The sequence below is a fragment of the Excalfactoria chinensis genome, chromosome 4, assembly GCF_039878825.1.
Source record: "Excalfactoria chinensis isolate bCotChi1 chromosome 4, bCotChi1.hap2, whole genome shotgun sequence".
NCBI lineage: Eukaryota > Metazoa > Chordata > Aves > Galliformes > Phasianidae > Excalfactoria > Excalfactoria chinensis.
The window spans coordinates 26024134-26048694 of record NC_092828.1 but is presented as its reverse complement, the minus strand read 5'-3'; the positions used below and the strand labels follow the sequence as shown (position 1 = coordinate 26048694).

Below are 24561 nucleotides of genomic sequence, written 5' to 3'. Positions count from 1 at the left end.
ATACATGTTTATAAGAATCTAAAGAGAGGTGAGAGGCAAATGGATGAGGCTCTTCTCAGTGGTCAGTAGTGACAGGACAAGGAGCAATGTCTTAAAATTTGAACACAGGAAGTCCCATACTAGCACATGGCAGAACTTCTTCATGGTAAGGGTGAGGGAGCACTGGAACAGGTAGCCTGGAGAGGATGTATATCTTCTATGGAGATATTCTAGATCCTTCTGGAAGCCTAGTTGTATGACCTATTATAGGATACATGTTTTAGCACAGGAGCTGGACTCAACAGTCCCTTGGGGTCCATTCCAACCCCTATGATTCTGTGATATTCTGAACAAGAACCTTAAAATTCATCATGTGAAGCAAGATTTTATTTTACTTGTAAATTCTTTGAAATTTCCATCCTGTTTATCATTCTGCTACAGAATTTGAAGAAAGGTTATATTTAAATCATTCAGCCCTCCTGATTTATATCTTTGAAAGAGCATTCAGACACTAGATAAAAGTATTCTGTATTAGTTTGGTAAAAGCGAATGTGCAACATAGAGTTCCAGTATGCATTTATACAATATATTAAGAAAAAGACATGGGACAATACAAGACAGAGGTGTTTCAAGCTTAAAAGGTTGCTGTGATATAAAGGACATTTTCTTATGATGTTAAAGCAAGATGAAGTAGTTGATGCAAGAGAAGAGGAAATACTTTACATGATTTAGATTCTAATACTTTTATCCTGTGGAAATTTGTTTTTAAATGTTCTTAGAGCCTCTTAAGATAGTGTCTAATAAAATCTGTGTTTAAACTGACAATTTTAAAAGGGAAAAATAAACTAGAAAATATGTTTGTTGGTGGTTTGGACAGCATTTGAGATTGGGATAACTTTTTTGTCTCTTTTGTAGAAAATTTCAACTGGAACATGAATTCGGCTTTTGCTTCTTAATGATAAGAGTTCTTAAGTATTGGTAGTTGAGGATGTTGGTTGAAATGATGACTGAACTAGAAAAGATCACTCTAGACAGTAAGTCATTTTGTACAAAGAAGTGAACTTCCATAACTATGAAGGACTTCTCCTTGAGAGAGAACTCTTTTCATGAGTTCTCTGTCCACCTCATGGGACGGATAGCTTAGTCATGGCAATGAGTTGCTAAGGGTGTAAAAAAGGGGACAGAGTACTTCAGGCTTTTTTAGAACCTGAAGCAAAAGGTGCTGAGTTGTGTAATTCATGTTCTTCTTTCAGAATTAAAAAAAAAATCTAGGGAGTCTGAAACAGGTTTAGGAACCTGCCCTAGAAACATACAGAACAACCTTGCAGCTCAGCTTTTCAAGAAAAATACTGATAGAGTAATTTTCTCAGGGACTCAGAGTTTTCCCAGGACCTGGGTTGGGTGATAGTTATATCCATTCTTTGTTTCATACTGACATGAAAGCAAGGCGCACAGTATCTGTCCCTCCATGGTCTTTCTTCATTGAACAGTAGGATATCTAGATGCCTGGGCCAGGGAAGATGTGACTGCCTCTGCTGCTTGCTTAAAATGGGAGCTGGGGCTATGACACTTTCTTCTATGTGGATAATATACCATATTCTTCAGACATGAGATAAGAAGGGTTCATACTCCCAGAAGGGATGCTGAGAGATTACAAGGTTAAAATCTGCAACTTTGTCTCCAACTGCTTGTTCAGGAATTAGTTAGGACATTCATTAAAAAGAGCAACTGGAGAGACTGTACAGGAGAGCTTTTAACTTCTTTATGTCTTGATTGTTATGAACTTCATATTTTGGAAACTTTTCATAGCAAGGGTTTTGTTTTGAAAATACAGTCTTCCTGATTTTGAAAAAAAAATATTCATTATCATTTGTAGATATAGCATATAAAAGTAAAACAGAAATAATGAAATTGACTGTCTCCTCCCTGATTCAACTTGCATATTAACATGAAAACAGCATGGAAGTCTGTTTCATGTGACACAGTGAGAGGAACATTAGTTCTGAAAACTTACAGTTTCCTCTATGTGAACACTGACTAGCGTTGTTATGCTTCCACTGCCAGCAGTAATTTTGCATGATTTATGGTACCTGAGGAAGATTATGTAGATTGTAGTTAGGTTTATCTTGCCTTTTGTCTACTTTTGTTTTAATACATTAGTTTTAGCTTTTTCTACAAGCTACACAAATGCTGACTCAGGGTAGAAATGTTCTAAATTGGAATTCTTTTTCCCTAAGGATATTGGTTACATGAGAAGTACTGACCTAGAAAGAGCACATTGTTAAAATGCAGTTTCATGACAGAACCCTCAAAAGAGGATCTAATGGATTGCTAATGTTTGAAGACTGGCTGAGGTAGGAGTTTTTGCTGATAGTTGTACAGGAAACAAATTAGCTGAATTAAGGCTCAAGAAACTGAGAAATACAACTGTGTATCATCATAGCTGTTGTAAATGTATTGACTGAAAATAAGACTGACTAGCAAATATTAGCCAGATGAAAGAAAACTAATTTTGGTGTGCTTTTCCCACATCTTATGCCTTGTTTTGCGTGTTTCATTTTTGATTATAGACAGATAAAAGCATTGTATAATTGTTAGCAGAATTACTGAAATTGGTGAATAGGAGATCTAAAGATAGTGTGTTTAAATTTATTACCAGGCTATTAAAAGCATCATAATAATTTAAATGATCTACGCATTTATATCACAGATGTTTTGATTCAAAGGTCTCTTGGTGCATATTCGTACATCTGTTACACCATCCATATATATAAGGATAGTTTTCAAAACTAACTGAAACATAACCACCCTGGATAAAAGATAAATTTAAAACATAATACAAATAATACAGATATGCCCAGAGGATGAAAATTGAGCAATACAGATTTTCTGAATTAAGGTTTGCAAGTTAGCTGAAATATAGCTGAAATTTATTTTTATGTTGACATTTAAGCAGAAAATATTTTCTAATATTATTGAAATAATGCACTTCAGGTTTTTTTGCTGTGTCATTGGCAGAGAGCATCAGCAAGGATGAATTAAAAAAAAAAAAAAAAAAAAGTGTATATGTGTCAGTCTGTTTGAATTGTTTTATTTTTTACATAGCTTTCTACTTTATTGCCTGGCAATCTCGTGTGCTCATCTGCATAATCTCCCATGGTAAAATGGATAAAGTTAAAAACAAAAGCAATGTTCTCTTCAGGGGAGGAATTATCATGCAGCCAGTTACCAATTAAGAGGCAGTTAAAATAGATTACAACAGGTTTGACTGGTGAGGCATTTTGCATTATAAAGTTCAGACAGCCCCAAAGTCTTTCCAGTTTTCTGGTAAGAAATTATTTCTTAAACATAATGTCATTTTTAGGGGATTATAAGGGTTTAACTATAAATGTATTATTGGTTTAAATTGATATTATGTTGACTAAAGGGAAACTGTAATTTTTAAGTTAAGTTCTTGTTTGGCCTCTTCTACTTTGAATACTTATTGTCTGAATTTGATTTGAATCCTTAATGAGCATGGTCAGACTCTGCAACAAATGACAATTATGGTCTAGTTTTTCCCAGTTTGCCATAAATCATTTGGAGACTAACAATGTAAATATCGAACATGTATGTTCAGATTTTATGTTAGAACCTTGAACGATGAAATATTTCTTTAATCTCAAAAAGGTTTCTGCTCTTTGCTACTAATAGTTGATCAACCCTGTCCTCTAATTCAGGACTTCCCTCTTATACCAATTCAGTGGTTTTATTCAAGTTGTATTTTAAAAGGCAATGAAAAGATCTGGGTAAACATTTAAATTTTGGTTATTGTTTGCTTGCCTTTTCTTTGGTAAGCCATGTAATTTGAGAAACAGGGTGAAGGCTGGAGTTAAAACTAGTTTAAGCTTTTTCTTTGCTGAGAAGCAAAAGATAATACCAAACTGCGTCCTGAGAGAAGATAAACACAATTCCTTTCATTGTTGAAAAAATACTCTCACATTACTGAAACCAGAGCAGGGAAATATTCAGTATATGTCTTTTATTTTCCCTTCAAGATAGTTTCTTTCTAGTTTCGTTTTCTTCATTATTTTTACTTTTTGCAGCTGTATAAATAATAAATTTTGAAGCATTTTTTATTTTTTTAGTGTTCTAAATTTTCTTTAAGTTTCTGATGACTATTTCAATTTTTATTAACATCTTTATTGCATTCTATTTTTAGGTATATTTTGTCCTTTAAAATTTTCAGAATTGGTGTATTATTAATCTTTATTTAAAGATTTAAAAAATGAGTCTCTAAGTCACTTTTCCGTAACAAGTATCTTATTAGAACTTGTTCATAAGGGAAAGCAGAAGGAAAATTTTAGTCTGAAAAGACAATGTAATCAGCTCTTTGAATGTAGATCAGCTAATAGTATAACATTATATATAATATAATGTTTTTTGTTTGTTTGTTTGTTTTGTTGCTAAGTAACTTTAAAAAGCAGTTAAATATCTCAAAAACTAGTAAATTCTTTTCACTGCATTTTATGGTAAAATAGGAAGATATATAACAATATAACAATAGGAATTTTGTTAATTTGATATTTATTTAATTCAGAACTGGTAGGCTAAATGGAATCTTTGCATAGTTCTACATCAGCTATGTGCTGATGACAAATTCTGTTTTAATTACACACTTGAGTTTAGTCATAAAATGTTCCAAGTCATTGGTTTTCAAATAACAGAAAGGTCCAGAATCCTGGAAAGGCTGACAAGATTCAAGAAAGGAAAAAAATTACCAGACAGCTTCCTGTAATCCTTAAGAACATTCAGTAAAATTCAAATTAAATCTCTATTTACTGTAATGTTCCATAAGCAGCACTTAAATGACTTTGATATTATTTCATATATTTGCATTTTGAGTATTCTAAATCAAAGACTTTTTCTTCACAGAAGTTATTCTATGGCATGCACAAACCAAGTCAATGTATTTTTAGTTACCTTTGCTCAAAGCTCAGAGCTGAATACACATAATGGAAATTTTTTTTTCACTGCCTTAAGGATAAATAAGGATGAAGAAAAATCTTGTTAAATTTCTTCTTGCTTCTCTGGAAAGAAATAAGTTGTACTAGAGATATTTTACATAGATTTTAATAAGGCTATAAAATAATATCAATAAGATTATAATAGAAACTTGAGTGTAATGGGTTGCACTGACAAATACTGTGGATTTCAGACAGAGATAGAATTACCCAGAGCTGTTTGATCATACCTCTATATTTACAAGAGCTCAACTATTTGCCAGAAGCACAACATAGCTCTATAGTGTTAGTACAGAGGAATGAAAACAAGGAAACTTTTTTATAACATTTGATAATCTTTTTATGTGCCTGCAAGTTCATTTATTTCTTTACGCAGAAGTAGGAAAAGTACTCAGACACAAATGCACTTGTTTTAGCGATGAAGACAGGAAATAAACTAATTTTTAATTTCCCACATTTCTTTCCAATCTTGAATTTGAAAGAAATTCAGTCTTTAGAACTTTCTTGATTAATTCTGCAGGTTGAAAAAATAATCCAAGTCTGTGGCATTTCTTAAGCTGTTCTAATCTAAATGTCAGTGTGAAAAGCATCAAAGTCACAAGACAGTATTTGTTGTAGTCTCTGTCACTGAAGGAAAAGTTTATTTAGTATTTTCAGTGTTTGTAATGGAAAATTAAGCTGGTATGGATAAGTTAGCCAGCTGTAGAAATAGAACTAAATTCTTAATAGTTTCAGAGTAGAAAAGGAAGTTAAATTTTCAATTATATCTTTTCCAAAGGATCTCTGGTATTAAAGTTAGCAATTATTTTCAATTGCAAACTTCGTATTAGTGTTGTTATCACTGAAAATGTTTCCCAAAAGGGCCAAGTTTGCATTGTACTAATGACAAAGCTTCTCACTGAATGTTTTACTAGGTTAAAGAAAGGTCATTTTCTAAATGTTAATATGTCAGAATTAGAGGTGAGTACATGGGATGTTTTCTAAATTATGAGATGCTCTTGATTTAACAATCTCAAAACTGTATTGATTCCTTGCAAGATATGGAGATAAAGACTATATATTTTATTGAAAAACAATAATTCAGTTGAAAATCTTGCAGTGGTTCTTCCTGAAATACTGAAAAGCAGAGAGTATTGTGTCTCACTTATTAGCTGCTTGCATACCTCTTCAAAATCTGTGCCAGCTAAATAGGTATCAGCCATCTTAATTCCCTTTTATGTGAGCAATCTTTGCTAATTGTGGATTTTATTACTCTTTTCTGGATAATGAATATGAGATAACCACACTCTTCCCTCAGGTGGGAATAACAGTATGTGTTGTTTCCTTTTAGAAATTCAGCTCAAGCCATAGAGTCAAGAATGGTGTGTAGTAAAGAAGGGTGGAGGAAAGCAGAGGATCTAGAGGTGCAGCGTCACATAAGGAACCTAATGAACAAGAAAAAAGGATAAATAACAGAACTGAACTGATTCTTTCTTATGAGAAGTTGGGGAATTGTTCCTGAAAGAAAACTGGAATGACTGTGCAGAAGTGTAGGTCATGGTTTTGTCTTAAAACAAGAGTTACAAGTTAGCTTCTCCTGCTTGAAGCCAAAGACTGTGCAAAGTTATGTGCTTGTAATTGCTAGATACCCAAAAGGGATTTTTCTCAATAACACCACAGATGTTACCTTAATGCTGCAAAGGCATTTTTGGAGTGAATGCCGAGACCATTGCCATAAATGCTGATGTGTTCAGCACTGGTTATCACGATAAGTAAGCTTTCTGAATATGTAGTCGTACACTTTTCATAATAGATATTATAAGAGACAGTCAACAAGTTGTACATAATTCATTGCTTTTCTTATTCTCATTTATTTTTTAATGTCTTGATCAAAGTCAATTATCAAAGAATGATAAATGCCCACAGAATTGATAGTACTTGCATCAAACAAGTGCAGTAATAAAGCCAGAATGCATCTAACAATTGATGAAATAAGTAACAAGTGCATTCAGTGAAAGGCTCAATGAAGTAACCATAAAATTCCTTTTTATCTCCCCTATTTGTTCCCCTGACACCCCTTTTTGGTTGGGTGTTTCGTAGTTCATTTGAGATATGTGTACTTCTGTTTATTTAATACAGCAACAGAGGGAATTAGCAGTGCTGGAAATATTGTCAATGTGATTAAGATCCAACAGCGACTGATTCTGCTTAAAGGAAGTCTAATCAGGAAATCTCAGCATTATAGAAACTAATATAGCTATGCGATGAAACATAAAATAAAGATAACCATTTCTGACTTGCTATTGAAGGTGCTGCTCATACTGGTAGCATCATTTCACCATCGGTTACAGACACCTTAACTTTCTATAAAATATTAAGTGTAATATTAATCTAAAACAGACTTCCAATCTGGTTTATTTCACTTTACTTTTATGTTGTATTCATAAATAATTCATTCATTTTAATATACACTAGATATACTTGTTAACAACTCTCATTGTTAGCAAGATTTCCTTTGCTGCTTTGCCTTAGCTACGTTTTCATTTCATATCTTTGTGGTTAGTATTTTATTTTATGAAATGATGTATCTGCTTTTAAACTGACATGCTTCCTGTTATACATCAAATGAATTGGAGTGACACTCCCTTTCTTCAGTAATAGACATCTCAGGAACTGAAAAATCCTCTAAAACATGTACGTATATCCAGGTTATGAGACTGACTACAGTATGATTTTTTAATTATTTTTTTATTTTATTTTATTTTATTATTATTTCAGTTATTTAGTATAAAAAGAAAGCAATTTAAACTGTAGAGAAACGATCACTCAATAGAGAATGGTGATACAGAATTTGAAAATGTCTAGATATACATTGATTTGTACATTTCTTCCTAGAAATCTGCAACTTCTTCCTGGAGTAATCTGCTACCATCTTTCAAGTTCTTGCTTTTGAGGATAAAAAGGAATGAGCAATACTTTCTTATTGCTATATAGCAGAATAATGTTTTACACTTCCACACAAACTGAAAATGGAACACTGCTTTTCAACATTTAAAAGAATGTAATGGATCGTTAAGTTTACCTTAATGTCAAAAATCCATTCAATAACTGATACATCTGCACAACAAGAAATGATAGTTTGCAAGGGTGGACAGTTGTTCCACCCCTGCTGTTTTGGGTTCAGATTTTAAAACTTGCATTGGTTATCTACATTTGTCGTAATTAAATCTTTCTGGGGGCTTTGCAAAACAGTAATATACAATTTTGCTTACTGGTTCACAGGTATAATGACTTAGGAGTGAACTGTGGGCATTTAGCAAGCTTCCTCCAAGTGCATTTGTAGTCTTGTTTTATTTTTAGATTAGATGTTTATATTTGAAGTACATTTGAAATTTTGTTTGATGTTTAAATCTGTTCCAGAAAAGTCACATCATTTTTTTTTTTTCCTTGCTATTTAAATACCTGCTTCTGCTTTATCACTAAGCTTTTCTATGCATGACTGAGTCATGCTGTAATAAAAATATAATGGTATATTATATGAAGAAGTAAAACAAGGAGATTATTTTTGTCTGGAGGCTGTAGCAAAAATCACTGCACATCTTTACCAGTAAATATGGCTCTCTGGAGGACTGCATATTACTCTACTTAAATTACTATACTTAACAGGTATCTGTGTCATGATATATGCAACCAATAAGAGGTCAGAGACCCAATGAACATTATTTTAGGTAGGAATGTGTAATGATAATGATCAAAGAAACAGATTAACAAGAACATCCCCTACCTTCAGAATTAAATTTCTTCTCCACAAATTTTGTTGTTACATATACTTTTCCTAAGGATGCACTGCACTGTATCTTCTTTTGTGCTTTGGATACACACCAAGAAATATTATTATTATTATTATTATTATTATTATTATTATTATTATTATTATTATTATTACTATTGTTGTTGTTGTTGTTATTATTATTACTATTATTATTACTGAATGATTTCCAGAGTTCATCTCCTTTCCAGTTTTCTATAAAATGATAAAAGGGAACTAATGATACTTGAGTGATGCTTTTAAACATAAAAAGTGATGCTGAAGGTCAGTACTGTAGGGATAAAACCGACAAATTGAAGCCATAATTTCCTTAGTTGTAGTTGTTTCTGCTTAAAACTGAATATATAGGAAAATGGTTTTAAATTAGAAGACATTAAGAAGGAATTATTTACTCAGAAGGTGGTGAGGGAATGCCACAGGCTGGCCAGAGAAGCTATGGATGCCCCATCTTTGGAGGTGATCAAAGCTAGATTGGATGGGAATTTGAGCAAGATGGTCTAGTGGGAGGTGTCCCTTGCAGTGGAAGGAGAGCTAGATGATCTTTAAACTGAAGCTATTCTATGATTCTATCTTAGCACTCTCTTGATGTGTGATTTTGTTTGTTTGTTCATTTTACCATGTATTATCTAGAATCTTTTTCATTAACTACATGAAAAATGGTTTATTAATATACCAATACGGTTCTAACACTTTTTTACCCTAGAAAGTAACTAATTTCCTAGGCTTATCTGCCTTCAGAACAAATCTTTATTCATAGTATTTGAAGAGCTGAATTATCTTTATTTGTTTATTGCCTTTATATATTAATCAAAAGTTTAAATCTCCAATTTCCAGAAGAAAAAATTATGATAAATGTCTTACTCCCTACCAATACCTAAATGTAGGTCATTTTGTGTATCATTGTGTCCATTAATGTGCAAGCTGAAGTTCACATTAAGAGAGTGGCAGATTTAGTGAATCAGACATATAATTATCCAACATGTTAATGCTACAGATATCTGTTAATTTCAATTCATACCACTGACACTGATCTCACTGTATAGTCATCTTGCAGATATAAAATTTCAGGGATTTTAACAAAGTTTTCTCTAAATAGCTATCTCCTCTGAGTAGTCTACCTCAAAACACTTTGAAACTCTGTTTTTTAGGCACTTCCTATGGAAACAGAGGTGCAGCACATGCTGTAGATAAAATTTTGGACTTGAATTGATATGAGTTTGCCATGTGTTTTATTTGATTCAGACTTTAAGCTTGCAGCTGCATATTTGGTATCTAGGAACTAAGGAATATGGATTTAAGTTCTTAGCTTCTCTATCCTTCTTCTTATCTTTTAAATAAGAGAAGGAAAGTAGAAGAAAGAAAGCTCAGTTCTCCTAAACTTTCATTATCCCGTGTTTGAAAATTTGATAACCAAGGTCTTTATTTATGATTAGAGAATGAGCATAAGAAACCTACAAGGCAAGGTTAGCTTGAAAATCTATTTAAGTATTTTAATAAGGTGAAAAAAACACTCAGATCAGACCATGAACACTGGAAATTTATTTAAAAGTTGCATAATCCTCAGCTAAGAAGGCAAAAATAGGTTTGAGTGCATCCTCTCTTGCTAAGAGTTAGATTATTCGAAGTGAAAAGCCTCTTCTCCTTTACTGACTATAGGAAAGTGAAAACGGACTCCTTAAAAATATACTCTGGCCATGCAACTGTCTGCCAAGACAACCTCCTTTCCCAGAGTAGAATTTTCCTGAGCTAATGATCTTCAAAGGACCATAAGGAAAGTGGAAATCAAATCAAGTGTTGAGAAACAGGTTCTAAGCAGCTGCTTTTGTTTCCAGAAGCTCCCTTGACTGCATCACTTTCACAGCTCAAACCAGTCACACTGAACACAGTGTCTCACTGATAATTACAATGCTTTATCTGGAAATATGGACAAGTCAAATAGCGACTTTCATCTGCCAGATTCCATGACATAGAGATAATTAGGAGGGCATGAAATTGGTCACAGGGTCCAGTGAGAGTAAAAGCACACCTGAGCTTTTAGAAATTATCTCAGAATAATTTCAGACTTTCCAGGGCACTGAGAAACAGTTAAGATTCATAATTATTGTGAAAACATCTGGGAAAAGTGTTACTTGTAGAGGATAGCCATGGATTAAAAGGAATGGATTACAGGGTGTTGAAGATCTAAGTGCAAAATGAATGCATCATCCTGTTAAAATAAATCTGTTTGTATAGCTTCTTAACTTCTTTCTTTCTCTTCTTAAAATCCTTCAAGAATAGGAAGAACATTTTTATGGTCACACACCCTCACAAAAAGAAGTTAATTTAATCTGATTAGCTAAATACAAGAATGTCCAATAATGAATGTCTAGGGAATAATCTAATAACAGAAGGATTATGTAATAATCCTCAAAAATATTTTCCTAGCCTTTCATCATTTCTATCTAAGGCACTTACTCAGCTGTCTGTGGGAGGTGTGTGCTGGTATTGGATATACTTTTCTTACATCAGCTGCTCAGTAGATTTTGCTGCAGCTTTTTTGGATTCTGAAGAAGTTTAGGCCCCCTACTATACTGGTATATTTATTTATTGAGCTGAAGCAAAAGTTCCACAAATCAGAATTGAAGAAAAAAATTTTACGGCATTATGTCTGAGCAAACACATGTAAATGAAAGCTGCAAAAAAAATCTAGGTATCACAGAATGGTTCTGTGAAAGTGCCTTCAAAAAAATAGTAAGATAACAAATGATGTGCTATATGACCTTGCCTGATAGTGCTCTTTTTTTTGCTTTTTGGCAGTAATGATATTTGTTACCTTCAAAGGCATTCATGGCTGCATTTTGGTAAATGCAATCCAATTTCTTCAACGTGTACAGCTTAATAGAATTATGTAGAATAGTGTTGATGAGGTAGCTAGAAAAGTATTCAGAAGTATTCATAATGAATATACAGAAAAGGATAATAAAATAGGTTTGTGTTAAGTTTTCTGAATTTTTGGCTTTATCATACCCTCAAGAACTGAAGCCCGATTTGTATAGATTAGGTTCAACTCTGATTTCTAAACAAGTGATTCTATGCTTTCTGGATTTTGGCTTAAAAAGAGTATTACTGTTATTCATTTTAACACAATTTAGAATTAAAAACAAAAACAAAAACCAATTGTTTGACACAAATCCCCTCTCAACATGCATGTTTAGTTCTTATTTAATTCTACCTCATTTTTTTTTCCTCTCATTTATTGTCTTATACGTGTTTCCCAGGATAGCCCACTGGTCTTACAGTCTGACAGAAATGTAACAGTGAATGCGAGAAATCACATTGGACAGTTAACTGGACAACTGACAGTAGGTGAGTGTTCTTTATTGACTGTTATGTATATCAGTTTAGATTTATGAATAGCTTAATTAATACAGAGAATAAAATATTGGAATCAGAAATACTCTTGTCACCATATTCCAAAAAACTGTGGATCATAAAAGTATAATTCAGCATATTAGCTGAAGGCATAGAAAGTAGGAATGGACATACATAGTTAAAACATAGCTTAATAAGAAAAGATTATGTTTTAGACAGCTGTAACAAAACAAAAAAGTCAGCAAAACGTGTTTCAACAACAATTTCAAAGGGAAAATAACCATCATTTTCTTGCAAGTTCTGTCATTTTCCCATTATTTCAGTGGAAATTGGTTTGTTCCTGTTATTCTTACAGTGTATTCGTACCAGCATATATTGAACATTATTTGAAGTATCAGAATGGAAAAAACAAAACAGAAACTAAAATGCTTTCCTAGTCACCAGAATATTTAAATGGAAAGTGTTCATACTGCCTGTCATCAAACAGTCTCTGATATTTTGTGAAGTATAAAATATTACCCAATCAACATTCCAAATGAAATAGAAATAAAAAATCCTCTACCTATTTCTTTCCCTGTAGATTCTTTGTTTTGATTCTTCTTTAAATGCATTTATTCCCTGCCTTTATTACTTTCAACAATTTATGAACATTTTTTTTGTCACCAATTCTACTTACTGTTAATAAATATGATTACTATTGAAGTAATATATTATGATTTCATTGCAATCATAGTAATGAATATATTCATTCCTTGTTATGAATACCAGTACAAAGTCATAAAACAATGCATACTGAGTGGGAACAGGATGAAATGTATACAAGTGTATGTAACATAATAATGTATGCATAAATTTGAGGAGATATCCCTTAGAATCCAAATCTTTTTCATTTTTCTACTTTATTTCTTGGTTAAGCTCTGTTTATCCACCCTTTTTCCTTCTAAGTTGAGAGTATGCTGACTGGTAAAGTTTTTAAGTTAAACTCTAGTTGTGATCTACACTGAGCTTTCATATTAACTGAAAACTGTAGCCTCATTGCAAAAAACCTTTGGCAAATACCTTGTAGAGCAAGACACCATCTGCACTGATTTTCCTGAATAACCACATCAAATGAGTGTACAAAGGTAAACAGGCTAGCTAGCAGATACAGATGAGGAAACACCTGTTCTAGCCATATTGTACTTGCCAGTGTGTTTATGGAACACAGTTCCATTTCATCTGGTGGCTGCATTAATAAACCTTCTACTTTATCTAATTGCTAAAAAGAAGAGTTACCTGTGGCAGATACTCACTTTGACTGAAATATGTAAGATGCTCTTTATTACTGGCACTATTCTTGCTAAGTGAATCTAACAGTGAACAGGGATTTTATCTAAAGATGTCACAATATAAACTAGTATTATAAAATCACAAAGGCTTGATGAAAACACGTTCTTATATTACAATCATTACAGTGAACACCTATAAGCTTCTTAATGGGTTTGCAGATGGTAGTGTCTGGAAAGGGGGAATATGTAAATTACAATATTGTATTGAATTTATTCCTCATCTTTCTATTTTATCTCATAATGGTTGTATAGCCTTTATTCTTACTTATATGAACATTCTTTCTTTTGTACAAGTTCCTCAATATTGAATACATATAGAGATATTGTGAAATATATAATGAAATATTTGTTAGTCTAGACATACATACCTACCAGAGTACAATCGGTTAAAGCCTGAATATTCTGCTATTGGAAATTTATATAAATGAGTGGGCACCTAACATTCAACATGTGTTGTTCCTGTCTCCTTCAAAAACCTTCTGTTTTTTTGGGAGAAGAGACAGAAAATTTTTGATGTTATATTGATTTTGTAAGCTTTTCAAATAAATAGTCAGATTTGATGATTCTTCCATTTACCATAAAATTTCTTTTGTGTATTCAAGTATTTTTGTTGTTGTTGTTGTTGTTGTTGTTTTTCATTAGAAAATTTCCTTGTTTGATGCCATGGTTTTGTATGTTTTTCTATTGCCATGTTCTATCAAGATTATGTAGGTTGTTGGGGCAGAAGTAAGTGTGCATCCAAAGCAAGAGGTGTGCAACCTTGTAGAAGTGGAAATAGTCCCTCATCTATATGACATATGCCAATCACCTGTGCCCAGCTTTCCTTATGCTCTACCTTGTAGCAAATCCTACTACCCCTTCACTTCCAAAGTGACTGAAATAACTGTGATGTTCCTTTTGCAAACACTTCGGTACATATGATCCCTTTGTAAACAACTCAGTCCATTTTCTTGTAGCTGTCTTTTGTCATTATTCTTCTTTCTCTAAAAGAGAAATTTGCCTACATGTAGTCCTAAAACAAAAGTGAATCTTCAAATATGTACAATATATTAAAAAATCTACTAGTGTTATATTTACATTAAAAAGATAATATGATAAAGAAGTGGTGCAATCAGATTATGAATAGCTGTTAAGGAGGTATATCACCCGAAGTTTGCTATTGAATTTTTCAGAATTTTTTCAGCATTTTCTTTTTCAGAATTTTCTGAATTTGTATTCTTCAACTAAAATTGACAGGAAAAAAATAATGATTGTCCTTCAACCCACTTTAAAAGGTGTAAATCAGAAATGCACACAAAGCACTTCTACCATATCTGGATGTCTTTGTGGCCAAGCATTTGCAGTGATGTACAAACAGGAGTATTTCATATTGAACTACAGACTTATACTATGTAGTAGCTTAAAAATTTCCTTTCACAGATTTTCTCATTAGTTAGGCTCTTCTCATTTTGGTAAGTGCTTGTACGCTTATTTGTACATTGATTCTTTCTTCCTTTTCTACCCTAAGAAAACAAACACAGAATTCCTAATTTCTGTGCTAAATTATTTGCATAGCTTTCTATTGCTCAGTAATTTTAAATTATGCATTTAATTTTCTGATAAATAATTCTTTGCTATCTAGTAATTCCCTTGTCTTACCATCCAGCTACCTGTTGATTGTGAGAATAGCTAGATAATTTATACAGCCTAACATTATTAAATTTGAATGTATAACTGTTATTGTGTTTCATACTGAAAGTTTATGGTCAGCATAGGAAATATAGTATTTGAATTCCAATAATTCTAAGTATAGGAATGTAAGCAACTTATCATAAGTTGAAAGTATAACTCATCTGTTAATTTTGGAGCTTTAAAACTGGGGTAAATTTGTGGTTTTATAGTACAGGATGGCTACCTTGTACTTCCTGTGGGGGTAAAAGCATCTCTTTCAAATGTGGATATTGGAGCTTTAAAACTGGGGTAAATTTGTGGTTTTATAGTACAGGATGGCTACCTTGTACTTCCTGTGGGAGTAAAAGCATCTCTTTCAAATGTGGATATTACCATAGATGTTAGGATGAGTGATGCCTGAGAGGCATATGGCCTTAAGTGTCTTCCTGGCAAAGCATGTGAGAAGAGCCAAGAGCCAGTCAGAAAGCAAGCCATGCTGCTCATAACAGTTGAAATGTCCAGCTGGAATCTGAGTCTCATCCCTTCTCATAATATTACTGGGCATTGTGATCTTGTCTCTGTTTCTGTCTGTCTAATCTCTAGAAAAGCCTTAAAAACTGTCTGGGCTATGAGAAATCTTTTGTAATAGCAGCTCTCATGAGATATGTTTAGATATATTATTAATGAATTTAACTGAGATATCATGGGAATCTGTTACCATCGTCTAATTGTCTTGAAGTGTGGGATTAGGAAAATAAGAAGCTCTAAAAACTGGTCAAAACTTCTACCCTTTTGCCAGCAATTTATTGGTCTGCCAAAGTAGCCTTTTAAAATTTAACATGTTATTTGATTGAAATTCATCTGTATTATTTTTTTTCTGCACTTCTCTATTAAAGTCATCTGGCAGTAATATAAAGCCTTCCACCTTGTTTGTTTTGCTTCAGCTTTGAAAGGTAGTAATAGGTAATGGGCTAGTTGGGAAAAAAAAAAAAAAAAGAAAAAAAAAAAGTTGATAACACCTCTTCTAGTTTTTAATTCTGTTTCATTTGTAAGTTTGTTTCATGTATATTTGATGTTCAGCATAGGCTGTTGTGACTAGCCTTTGCATTAACTGATTGGAAAATAAAGCTTTTTAAAACTTTCATTATGTAATTAAGTCACAGAAGTATTAAATGCACGATATCACATATAGTTCGTATTTCAGTTTGCTTTTGAGTAACAGGATCTATTTGATATTTTACATAGTATTTTAGAATGCTTTTAGTCATTTAGGTACATTATCAGTTTTTAAGCAAACAATGAGCACATGTTCATTGGTTCTAAACAGCAATAGCAAAGTTCTTCACTGTGCTTTAAAGATCCATTACTTGAACTACCACTATCTGTACTAGCACAATTCAGTCTTCTTTAAATTTTAAAAATAATAGCTTTCCTGTTAAAATTCTGAGACCCTAAAAGTTTAGAAACTAAAACTTTTCCATGTTAGACCTTTGACCCAACTTCTTTTCCTTGCCTTTGTTAGAGCTCAGTAAGTCTATTTCTACCTAGTACAAAGTACAGATTGTGTTATTAGGTATCTGAATATGTATTGATCAAGTGAAGACATCCTTTGCTTTCTGCAACTGACAAACAAAAACATGCATTGTTATTTTCATACCAGTCTGATAATTATATATATAATATTTGTGATACTTGCATATTCTATTTTTGAAACACCAAAAGCCTCGACTTCAGTGTGTTTTTGTTTCAGTAAGCTAGATTTGATAACAAAAGGTTAAAACACATGGAGGAAAAGATGCCTTCTGAAAGTTGGGATAAGTTCTGAGGGTTTGGCGGCCTTAAGGTCATATGCAAGGAGGTTTGTTACTTTTTCTTCTGCAGTTGTCCTTGGGTCTGTGCAGCACTGTCATGCAACAACTTAAAATGTGTGTGCTATCACCACTTTTTTCATAAAAATCCTAAACAGAGCATCATATGAACATCTAAAAGGAAAACTAATTCTATCCCAGTCAAAACCATTACATTATTCTACATTATTGTATGTTAAATGCAAGACTGAATATTTCCACTATTTCCAGATGAAAATAAGGAAAAAGGATATTTGGATTTTGTTCTTAAATACCTACATTCTCAGTCTTTAAAAAAAAAAATAAAAAAATAAAATAAAAAAATAAAATTCTGAATAGTGGACAGGTAATTCTGATTAGTGGTTGGGTTGATTGTAGAAGAAGTGGAAAGATGTCATTAATGGGTTGCATAGTGGTATGGGAGTGTTAGTGTTTAAATATTAATCCATTGCCATCTGTCATGTTCTTACCGATGCACTGCTGGCTAATACCGAAAGCACAACTACTACCCAGTTCAGAGCAGAATAAAGTAATTTCCTTTTGTGAAAGAAAAATCTCCAAAGGAAAAAAAATAATAGGCATTATTTGTAGATATCTAGGTTCTGAGGGATACAGCATATATCTGCATAAAGATGGCACTAATTCTTTGTCCTTAGCTGTACTGACTGCTAATATATTGTTTATCTGCATGTGATGTGCATTTGTCTTGACATTCACAAGACGGCTGCTGTGTGCTAAGCGTTATTAAATTACCTACAGCATCTGGCCCTTTAACAAGTCCCTGACAGGACATTAAGATTTTATTTTAATTCCTTTTTTTCTTTTTTCTTTTTTTTTAACTTCCCCTCATGTTCAAACAGCTCATCAATATTAGTAAGAATATATTATTCTAACTAGGAATGACTTAGGTGAAGAATAAAAAAAAAGGACATATAAATGTGAAGTCATTTTTTAACTTACGTGGATAAACATAAATAAATAAATGAACAGAGAGAAATGTGAGATCTTTCTGATGTTCCTTTTTACTTTAGTGCTACAGAGAACATTTCAAAGAAGAAAGTCAATAGCATGCTGCTGTTGTTAAAGATGTTGAGTTGGCAACAAAAAGCCAAAAATATGGGTGAGGAGTAATTTCATTCAAGGCTTGTAGTCACTGTTCAGCTCAGATTTTTAGCAGGTGTTTTATTGAGTCATCTATCAATTTCTGTCTTCAAAAGAGATTTGTGTAAGTAGAACATAAAGATTGGAAATGTTTGTCTGATTGTCCACAGAAAATCACAAACCCCAGAGATACAAAGTCCTAGCTTATACCTATTAGAATACCGTGGAATTTCCAATTCTGTATTATGCCAAAAATAGATGTTTCATTGGTAACATATCTAGATGTACAGTGTGTCTTCGCAAAATTTATCATAGGCACAGAAAGGACTTTTAAATGCATATGTAGTATAGACATTTAAGATTTCTATGACAAAAGAATGTATCTGAAAAAAATTATAGTAGTCATCTCTCCTTGAATTGCTAACACTTGCAGATCAAAATAACACAGAGCGAGCATATTTTACAAGTAAAAACTAAGGACTGTGTTTATCTTAAAAGAGGTTATTCCAACTTTATAGTTTTAAAACTTCATGAGCTTCCATTTGTGAACAGTAGGACAGATGATTTCTTTGGAGAATCTGTTTTGTTGCTCTTATCTCCCATGGGTTATCAAGGCATCTAGTTATAGCTGTTAGACACTGAAAGCTTCCTACCTATTTTGGTTCTAGAAAGGAGAAAGCAGTTTTCCTTTAGGGAAGAGGATGTTGTGTTGACTTTGACATTCACCTATCTTTTAAGAAGAGAAATCTGCTAATCACCTTTTACTTTGATCATTTCTGGGTTGGGTTTGGTTTTTTTTTTTTTTTTTTTTTTTTTTTTTTTTGGTGTTTGTTTTACTCCATATTTTACATCATGTAAATTCCATTTATACTACTTGTCATTTAAGTACACTAATGTGTCCGTAGATCACGAGGAGGGAAGAACCAACATCTACTTTTGAAGCTGTGGGCCAATATAATAAAATTAAAGGCATTACTTCTGGTGTAGACCTCATATCCCAGAAGTATTGTTAGTTTTGTTTTATCATTTTATGGAAAACTGAAAAGGAGATAAATGCTGTGGAAACAGCTCAGGAAAACAAACAACAACAAAATACAACAAAACAACCCAAATCACTTTGTATTGTTGCAAGCAGCAGAAAACATGATACAGGGAATCACCAAGCAGAATATATATAACCACAAAATTTATGGAGAAAAGATTCAGCTCTGCTGATTGGAAAAATCTGAACTGGGTAGCAAGCTGTGATGACTGTACGTTATTTCCATACAGTGAAAGAAACCATTATCTGCTACCCAGGATTTGTGCTTCCATCTTTAAAGTTACATTTTAATCATAATATTGACTTTGAAAAGCAAAACTAAAAACATGAATTTCAGTTCAGTTCACGCAGTTTCTGCTTGGAATTTTATCTGCATTTGTTTCAATCCTGGTTACAGTAATGTAACTCTCTACCCATATTATAGATAATGCTTATTGTTTTTCACTTGTTACCATTTTTAATGCATCTGGTTTAATAATAGTTTCAAGTAAGCGACTATTGCACAACAAGCATATGTTTATAACAGTATATACGGTATATGGATGAGTATGAAATATAAATCATCTATATACTTTAAATGAATTAAATTTTGCAGAATTGTAATTATTTAATTATTTAATTAAACTTCATAGAACTGAAACAGCTAGTAAATAATTCTTGACACAGCAAAAAGTAAATAAATTATTGCCACAAAACAAGAGAACCTGGTGTAGCTTTGCCTTAACAAGATTAAATATATAGAGAAGTAGACTGTATGTTTTGGTATGAAATCCATTTATCTTCAGTGCAGCTGGAAAGTTTTTGGGATGGTCAAGTGTTTGATAGAAATCACATTCAAGAAGTGTCTGGATAGGGAGCTAGGAGATATGGTTTAGGGGTTTTCTGTAGGTATGGCAAAGGGTGGACAGCTGGACTAGATGATCTTTTAGGTCCTTTCCAACCTTGTGATTCTATGATTTCCATAAAGAATATGAAAGTTAGATTTTCTTCCACGTTTCTGTGAACTGATGTATTCATTATTTAAGGAGATACAGTCATCTGGATAATCTGAGAATAAGCGTAGTAAATAGTGTGGTTGAAGCTGTAAAATTTCAGAATGTTTGCTTTCTTTATATGCAGAGAGATGATTCTCTCATTGTAGGTACTACTGTTAGAAATTCAGAAGTTTATTAAATATATAGATTTGTAAAGTGTTTTTGGAACATAGCAAAGTACATTACAACTGGGAAGATAACACAGTAATACACTGCATGTGCAACTGATTACTCTTATTTCAGCTGGGAAATGAAAATGTAATGAAAAAGAATTCCATTTTGATAGCATTGATTACTCTGTAGGCAGTTTAACTTTTCCAAACCATTTAATAACAGTCACATTTGGTTCCACATCAAAAAGATTGACTTAACCCATATTAATTTTTTTTAGTAATCTCTCAAGTGGCTTGAATACACTAACCACTCTTTCAGCAATAAGTAATACTAAGTAATAAACTGTTTAATATCTGATTGCAACAAAAAGTAGAAGCATAAAAAACTAGAATTAATCTTTCAGTGGTATTTTGGACTACCTGCATTTCTTAATAGAATGATTATTTTTAATGGCTGATTCTGCAGATTAAGGGCTTCTATTGCAGTTCTTCACCTCAAATTAGCTATCACATTTTTAGTATTTCTTCTTATATATTTTGATAACGTACTTTTATATATTAAACTGGGAAAAAAAAAATAAAAATCCACAAAATGAAAGTAAACCGAGGATCCAGATTAATAAAACTGAAATAATAACCTTTTCTTTCCTTGTTGCTGATGTCTTCTGCATTTTATCCATTTGTACTGCTAAGTTGATCCAGGTGAACATTTGAAATTTAATTAGGAAGTAATGAGAAAATTGTTAGAATAATTATTTCCCGAAATCTTGAAATTTTCCTTATGCTGGTTATGCTTTATTCTGTTTGTCATTTTTAAACACTATGTTCAGAACAAAGGCTTTGCTTTCAGTGAGTGACATTTGGCACTTTTGTTTCATGAAATCTGAAATAAATTGTGATGTCTCTCTTTGTTGTTCTCATTCATTTTTGTTATTCTGCTATTCATATTTGCAATAGAACTGAATGAAAAATATAATTATCCTCTGCACTGAGTATCTGTTTTCATGGCGTAGTCTCCTTTTATTTATCCTTTCTTTTTTTTCCCCACTGGCAAGAAGCTGCACTTCAGGCTGAACTAGCCTCTGAAAGCACTGTCTGAACTGACGTTTAATCAAATTCACAGAGTATAAGTACATTGTGAATTCTTGTGTTACCTTCCATGTGACACTGAAATAGATGTTTTCCACAGTTATTTTAAATTTCATTGCAGTGTAAAATAATGGAAAGGTTACTCCATATATTCATTTAACATTACTTTTCAAGACAAACTATTTACGAGGCTTACAGAAGGGAAACTATTTGCCAAATCCTCATATATGTGTTTAGGGTAGTCTGTGCATGCAGAGAAATACTTTAGTTTTTACAAAATATCTCAGATAAACCATTTGTTTTCCTTTCAGGAGCTGATGCTGTTGAGGCCCAGTGTAAAAGATTTGAAGTGAGGGCAAGTGAAGGTGGAAAAGTATTATTTTCTGCAGATGAAGATGAGATAGTCATTGGAGCTGACAGATTGAAAGTAACAGGTATGTTATTTGTAAGAATTTTAAATGAATGTTAGTTCTCTCCCACTCCCCTCCTTTCCTCTCCCTCTTTTCTCATTCCTTGACCAATGAAAAGTTATTATATAATCCAAAAGGTGAATTCCTGCAAAGGCACATTTGAATTTTAACTTCTTGACCAGCTATGGTAAAAATTACCCTCAACACACACATTCAGTTTTATATGTTACTGTTAATAAAGTTGTTTGTTTGTTTGTTTTTTGTGGTTGCTCTACCACCTTTGGCTGATTCACAGTGGTAAAAGCTTTGTTTCTCTATCATGACTTTGACTGTTCTGTATTTGAAATACCAGGTCCAACTTCAGTGTTCGATTAAGGGTATATACTCTGCTTTACTTTAGAAGGCTTGACTGAATTATAGTATGCAGAATACCTGTCTTGACTACATTTGTTCAATAGAACAAAAATATAATTCTCACTGATACATTATTGTGTCATCATAATGTGCACACATACATGGGTAAGTTACACATTTGATATTAGACACGTGTTAGCTTATGAAAAAAATAAAATCAGCTAGATTTGCTTCAGTTAAATGCTTTAAGTTTGTATTAGACAGTTCTAGTTTCATTTAACACCAGGAATAGGACAAAACTACACTCAGGAAGGCCAGAATCAGACTGAGGCTGAATTTTCTTTATAAGCCTTAGAATAAATCAGATTGTTGCTTGCCAGTATTTATGGGTAAATTTTTTTACACAGAATCACAGAATTGCAGGGCTTGGACAGGGGCCTCAAGAAATCGCTGAGTCCAAACCCTCTCTTAAAGCACATTGCCTGTGATAGGCCAGACAGGTAGGTGTCCAGATGGGTCTTGAATATCTCTATGGAAGGAGACTCCTCATCATCTCTGGGCAACCTGTTCCAGTACTTCATTATCCATTCATTCCTCTCTGATCTCTGTTGAGCTTCTCTTGCCAAAGGATTTTTTTTTTAGCTAGCTTTCACAAGCATAGTTTAGTGATGCTGCATAAGCCAATGCTAAATTTTATCTATTTTCCAAATTTGTATTTATGAGAAGGATAAATGAGTGTTTCTTGAATCAATAGCATTCTTCATAGTTAGGAGATTTAAAGTAAGTTTCTTTATAATAAAATGTAAGAGAATAATGAGAATAATGTGAGAGGAAGAAGAGGTTCATATTGGAACCCTATCAAGCTATCAAGCTTGATTAGAATTTTAAATTCTGTGAAGGTTTATCTTAAACGTGCAATTGACTCAGCAGAATTGAAAGTGTCTACCATAAGTTACAAAATAAAATATCTACCATATGGCACAGAGGATTAGATTTCCTGCCATTAAGAAATCTGATTATATGCTATGGTTGTAATGACAGTGAACTGCTCAACTGATTTTAACTTCAAAGTAGTTTGAGTACTCACAGCACCTGTTGACTTCAGTGGTATTAGTAAACAGAGGAACTAAAGTAAATTTGTTCAGTGATGCTCATTATGGTATGTAGAAGTGTTCCTTGTAAAAAGAACAGGGTTTTCTCCTTAACTCCAGAAATATAGCTGTCTGTATGTACATTTATTTTAAGCTCAAAATAAAAATAACAAAAAAGAGAAGTCTAGGAAAACTTAAGTTAATAATAGTTGATATATGATATGCTCATATGAGATTTAGGGAATACTACGTACCTGTCGGTTCACACCAAACATCTCACTACTACAGTTGGTTTTCATTTTGTGGCTATGATGAAAAATATGAAAGATTTAGTCAGCTGTTAAATATCACATAGAAAAGGATGGCCGTTACATAGAATCATAGAATTGCTCAGGATGGAAAAGACCTTCAAGATCATCAATTCCAACTACAACATAACCATACTACCCGAACAACCCACCAGTAAATCCTGTCCCTGAGCACCACGTCTAAATGGTTTTTAAACACACCCAGGGATGGTGACTCAAAGACCTCCCCAAGGAGCCTATTCCGGTGCTTAACCACCCTTTCAGTAAAGAAGTGTTTCCAGATATTGAACCTAAACTTACCCTGATGCAACTTGAGGCCATATTGAAAGATTTACTAGTTTCTAAGCATTTTTGTGTAGGTCTGGGAATTAAATACAAAGTATGTATTGTTAATTTTCAGTTTTCATGTCAGTTTATTTAGAAAAGTATGTGAAGGTATTCTGTAATTTAAAATTGAGAGAGTATTTTTTAAAGAGTTTTTCTTTTTTTAAATCCTTTGAAAATCATTGTCTTAAGTATCTATCTGGAAATAATATAATGAAGTTGGGATCACTATTTCTAATCTCTGGTTAATCATCTTGTTGTCTTAATATCTTATGAAAAGATTAGTTCCAAAATTTTGTACTTTAGATCCCCAGGGCCCAGTTTATGCTAACCCTTATGTGATTTTATTAGACAATGAAAATATTCTACAGGAGGAAGGGAAGAGTATAAGATAGAAGAGCATTTCTGAAAGGCATACACTGAAAACCATTATATCCCAATTTCTCTATCTCTAAAAAGCTTTTTGCAGCAGAATTACTAATCTCTAGCCAAATGATAAAGCTGTAATGAGCTATAAAATGCTTTACTGTTTACTTCAGTCTAAAGCTGAAAATAGATTTCCAGGAGGAATGTAAGCATTGTGAGATGCAGGCAATCTCAAGAAAAGTATTTTAAAAACATTTCCCAGGCTTGTAAAATAAAACTACTATCTTCATGTTAAGATAAAATAACAAAACATTTATTTCTGTCTCTCTGAATTCTTGTAAAATATTGTGTGATACCTTTGCA

General features: G+C 32.8%; 1 protein-coding gene across 9 annotated transcripts in view; it reads left to right on the top strand.

Moving 5' to 3' along the window:
* Positions 1–24561, top strand: part of SGCZ (sarcoglycan zeta) — a 329077-nt gene that overhangs the window by 264091 nt on the left and 40425 nt on the right. For all 9 annotated transcript variants that reach the window (XR_011903416.1, XM_072335261.1, XM_072335266.1 and 6 more), the window contains 2 exons: positions 12048–12135; positions 21657–21779. Coding sequence is in view for 8 of the 9 variants with exons in the window: in XM_072335261.1 (XP_072191362.1) it covers positions 12048–12135; positions 21657–21779 (211 nt within the window). In the remaining variant the exon portion in view is untranslated. The remainder of the gene's footprint in view (positions 1–12047; positions 12136–21656; positions 21780–24561) is intronic.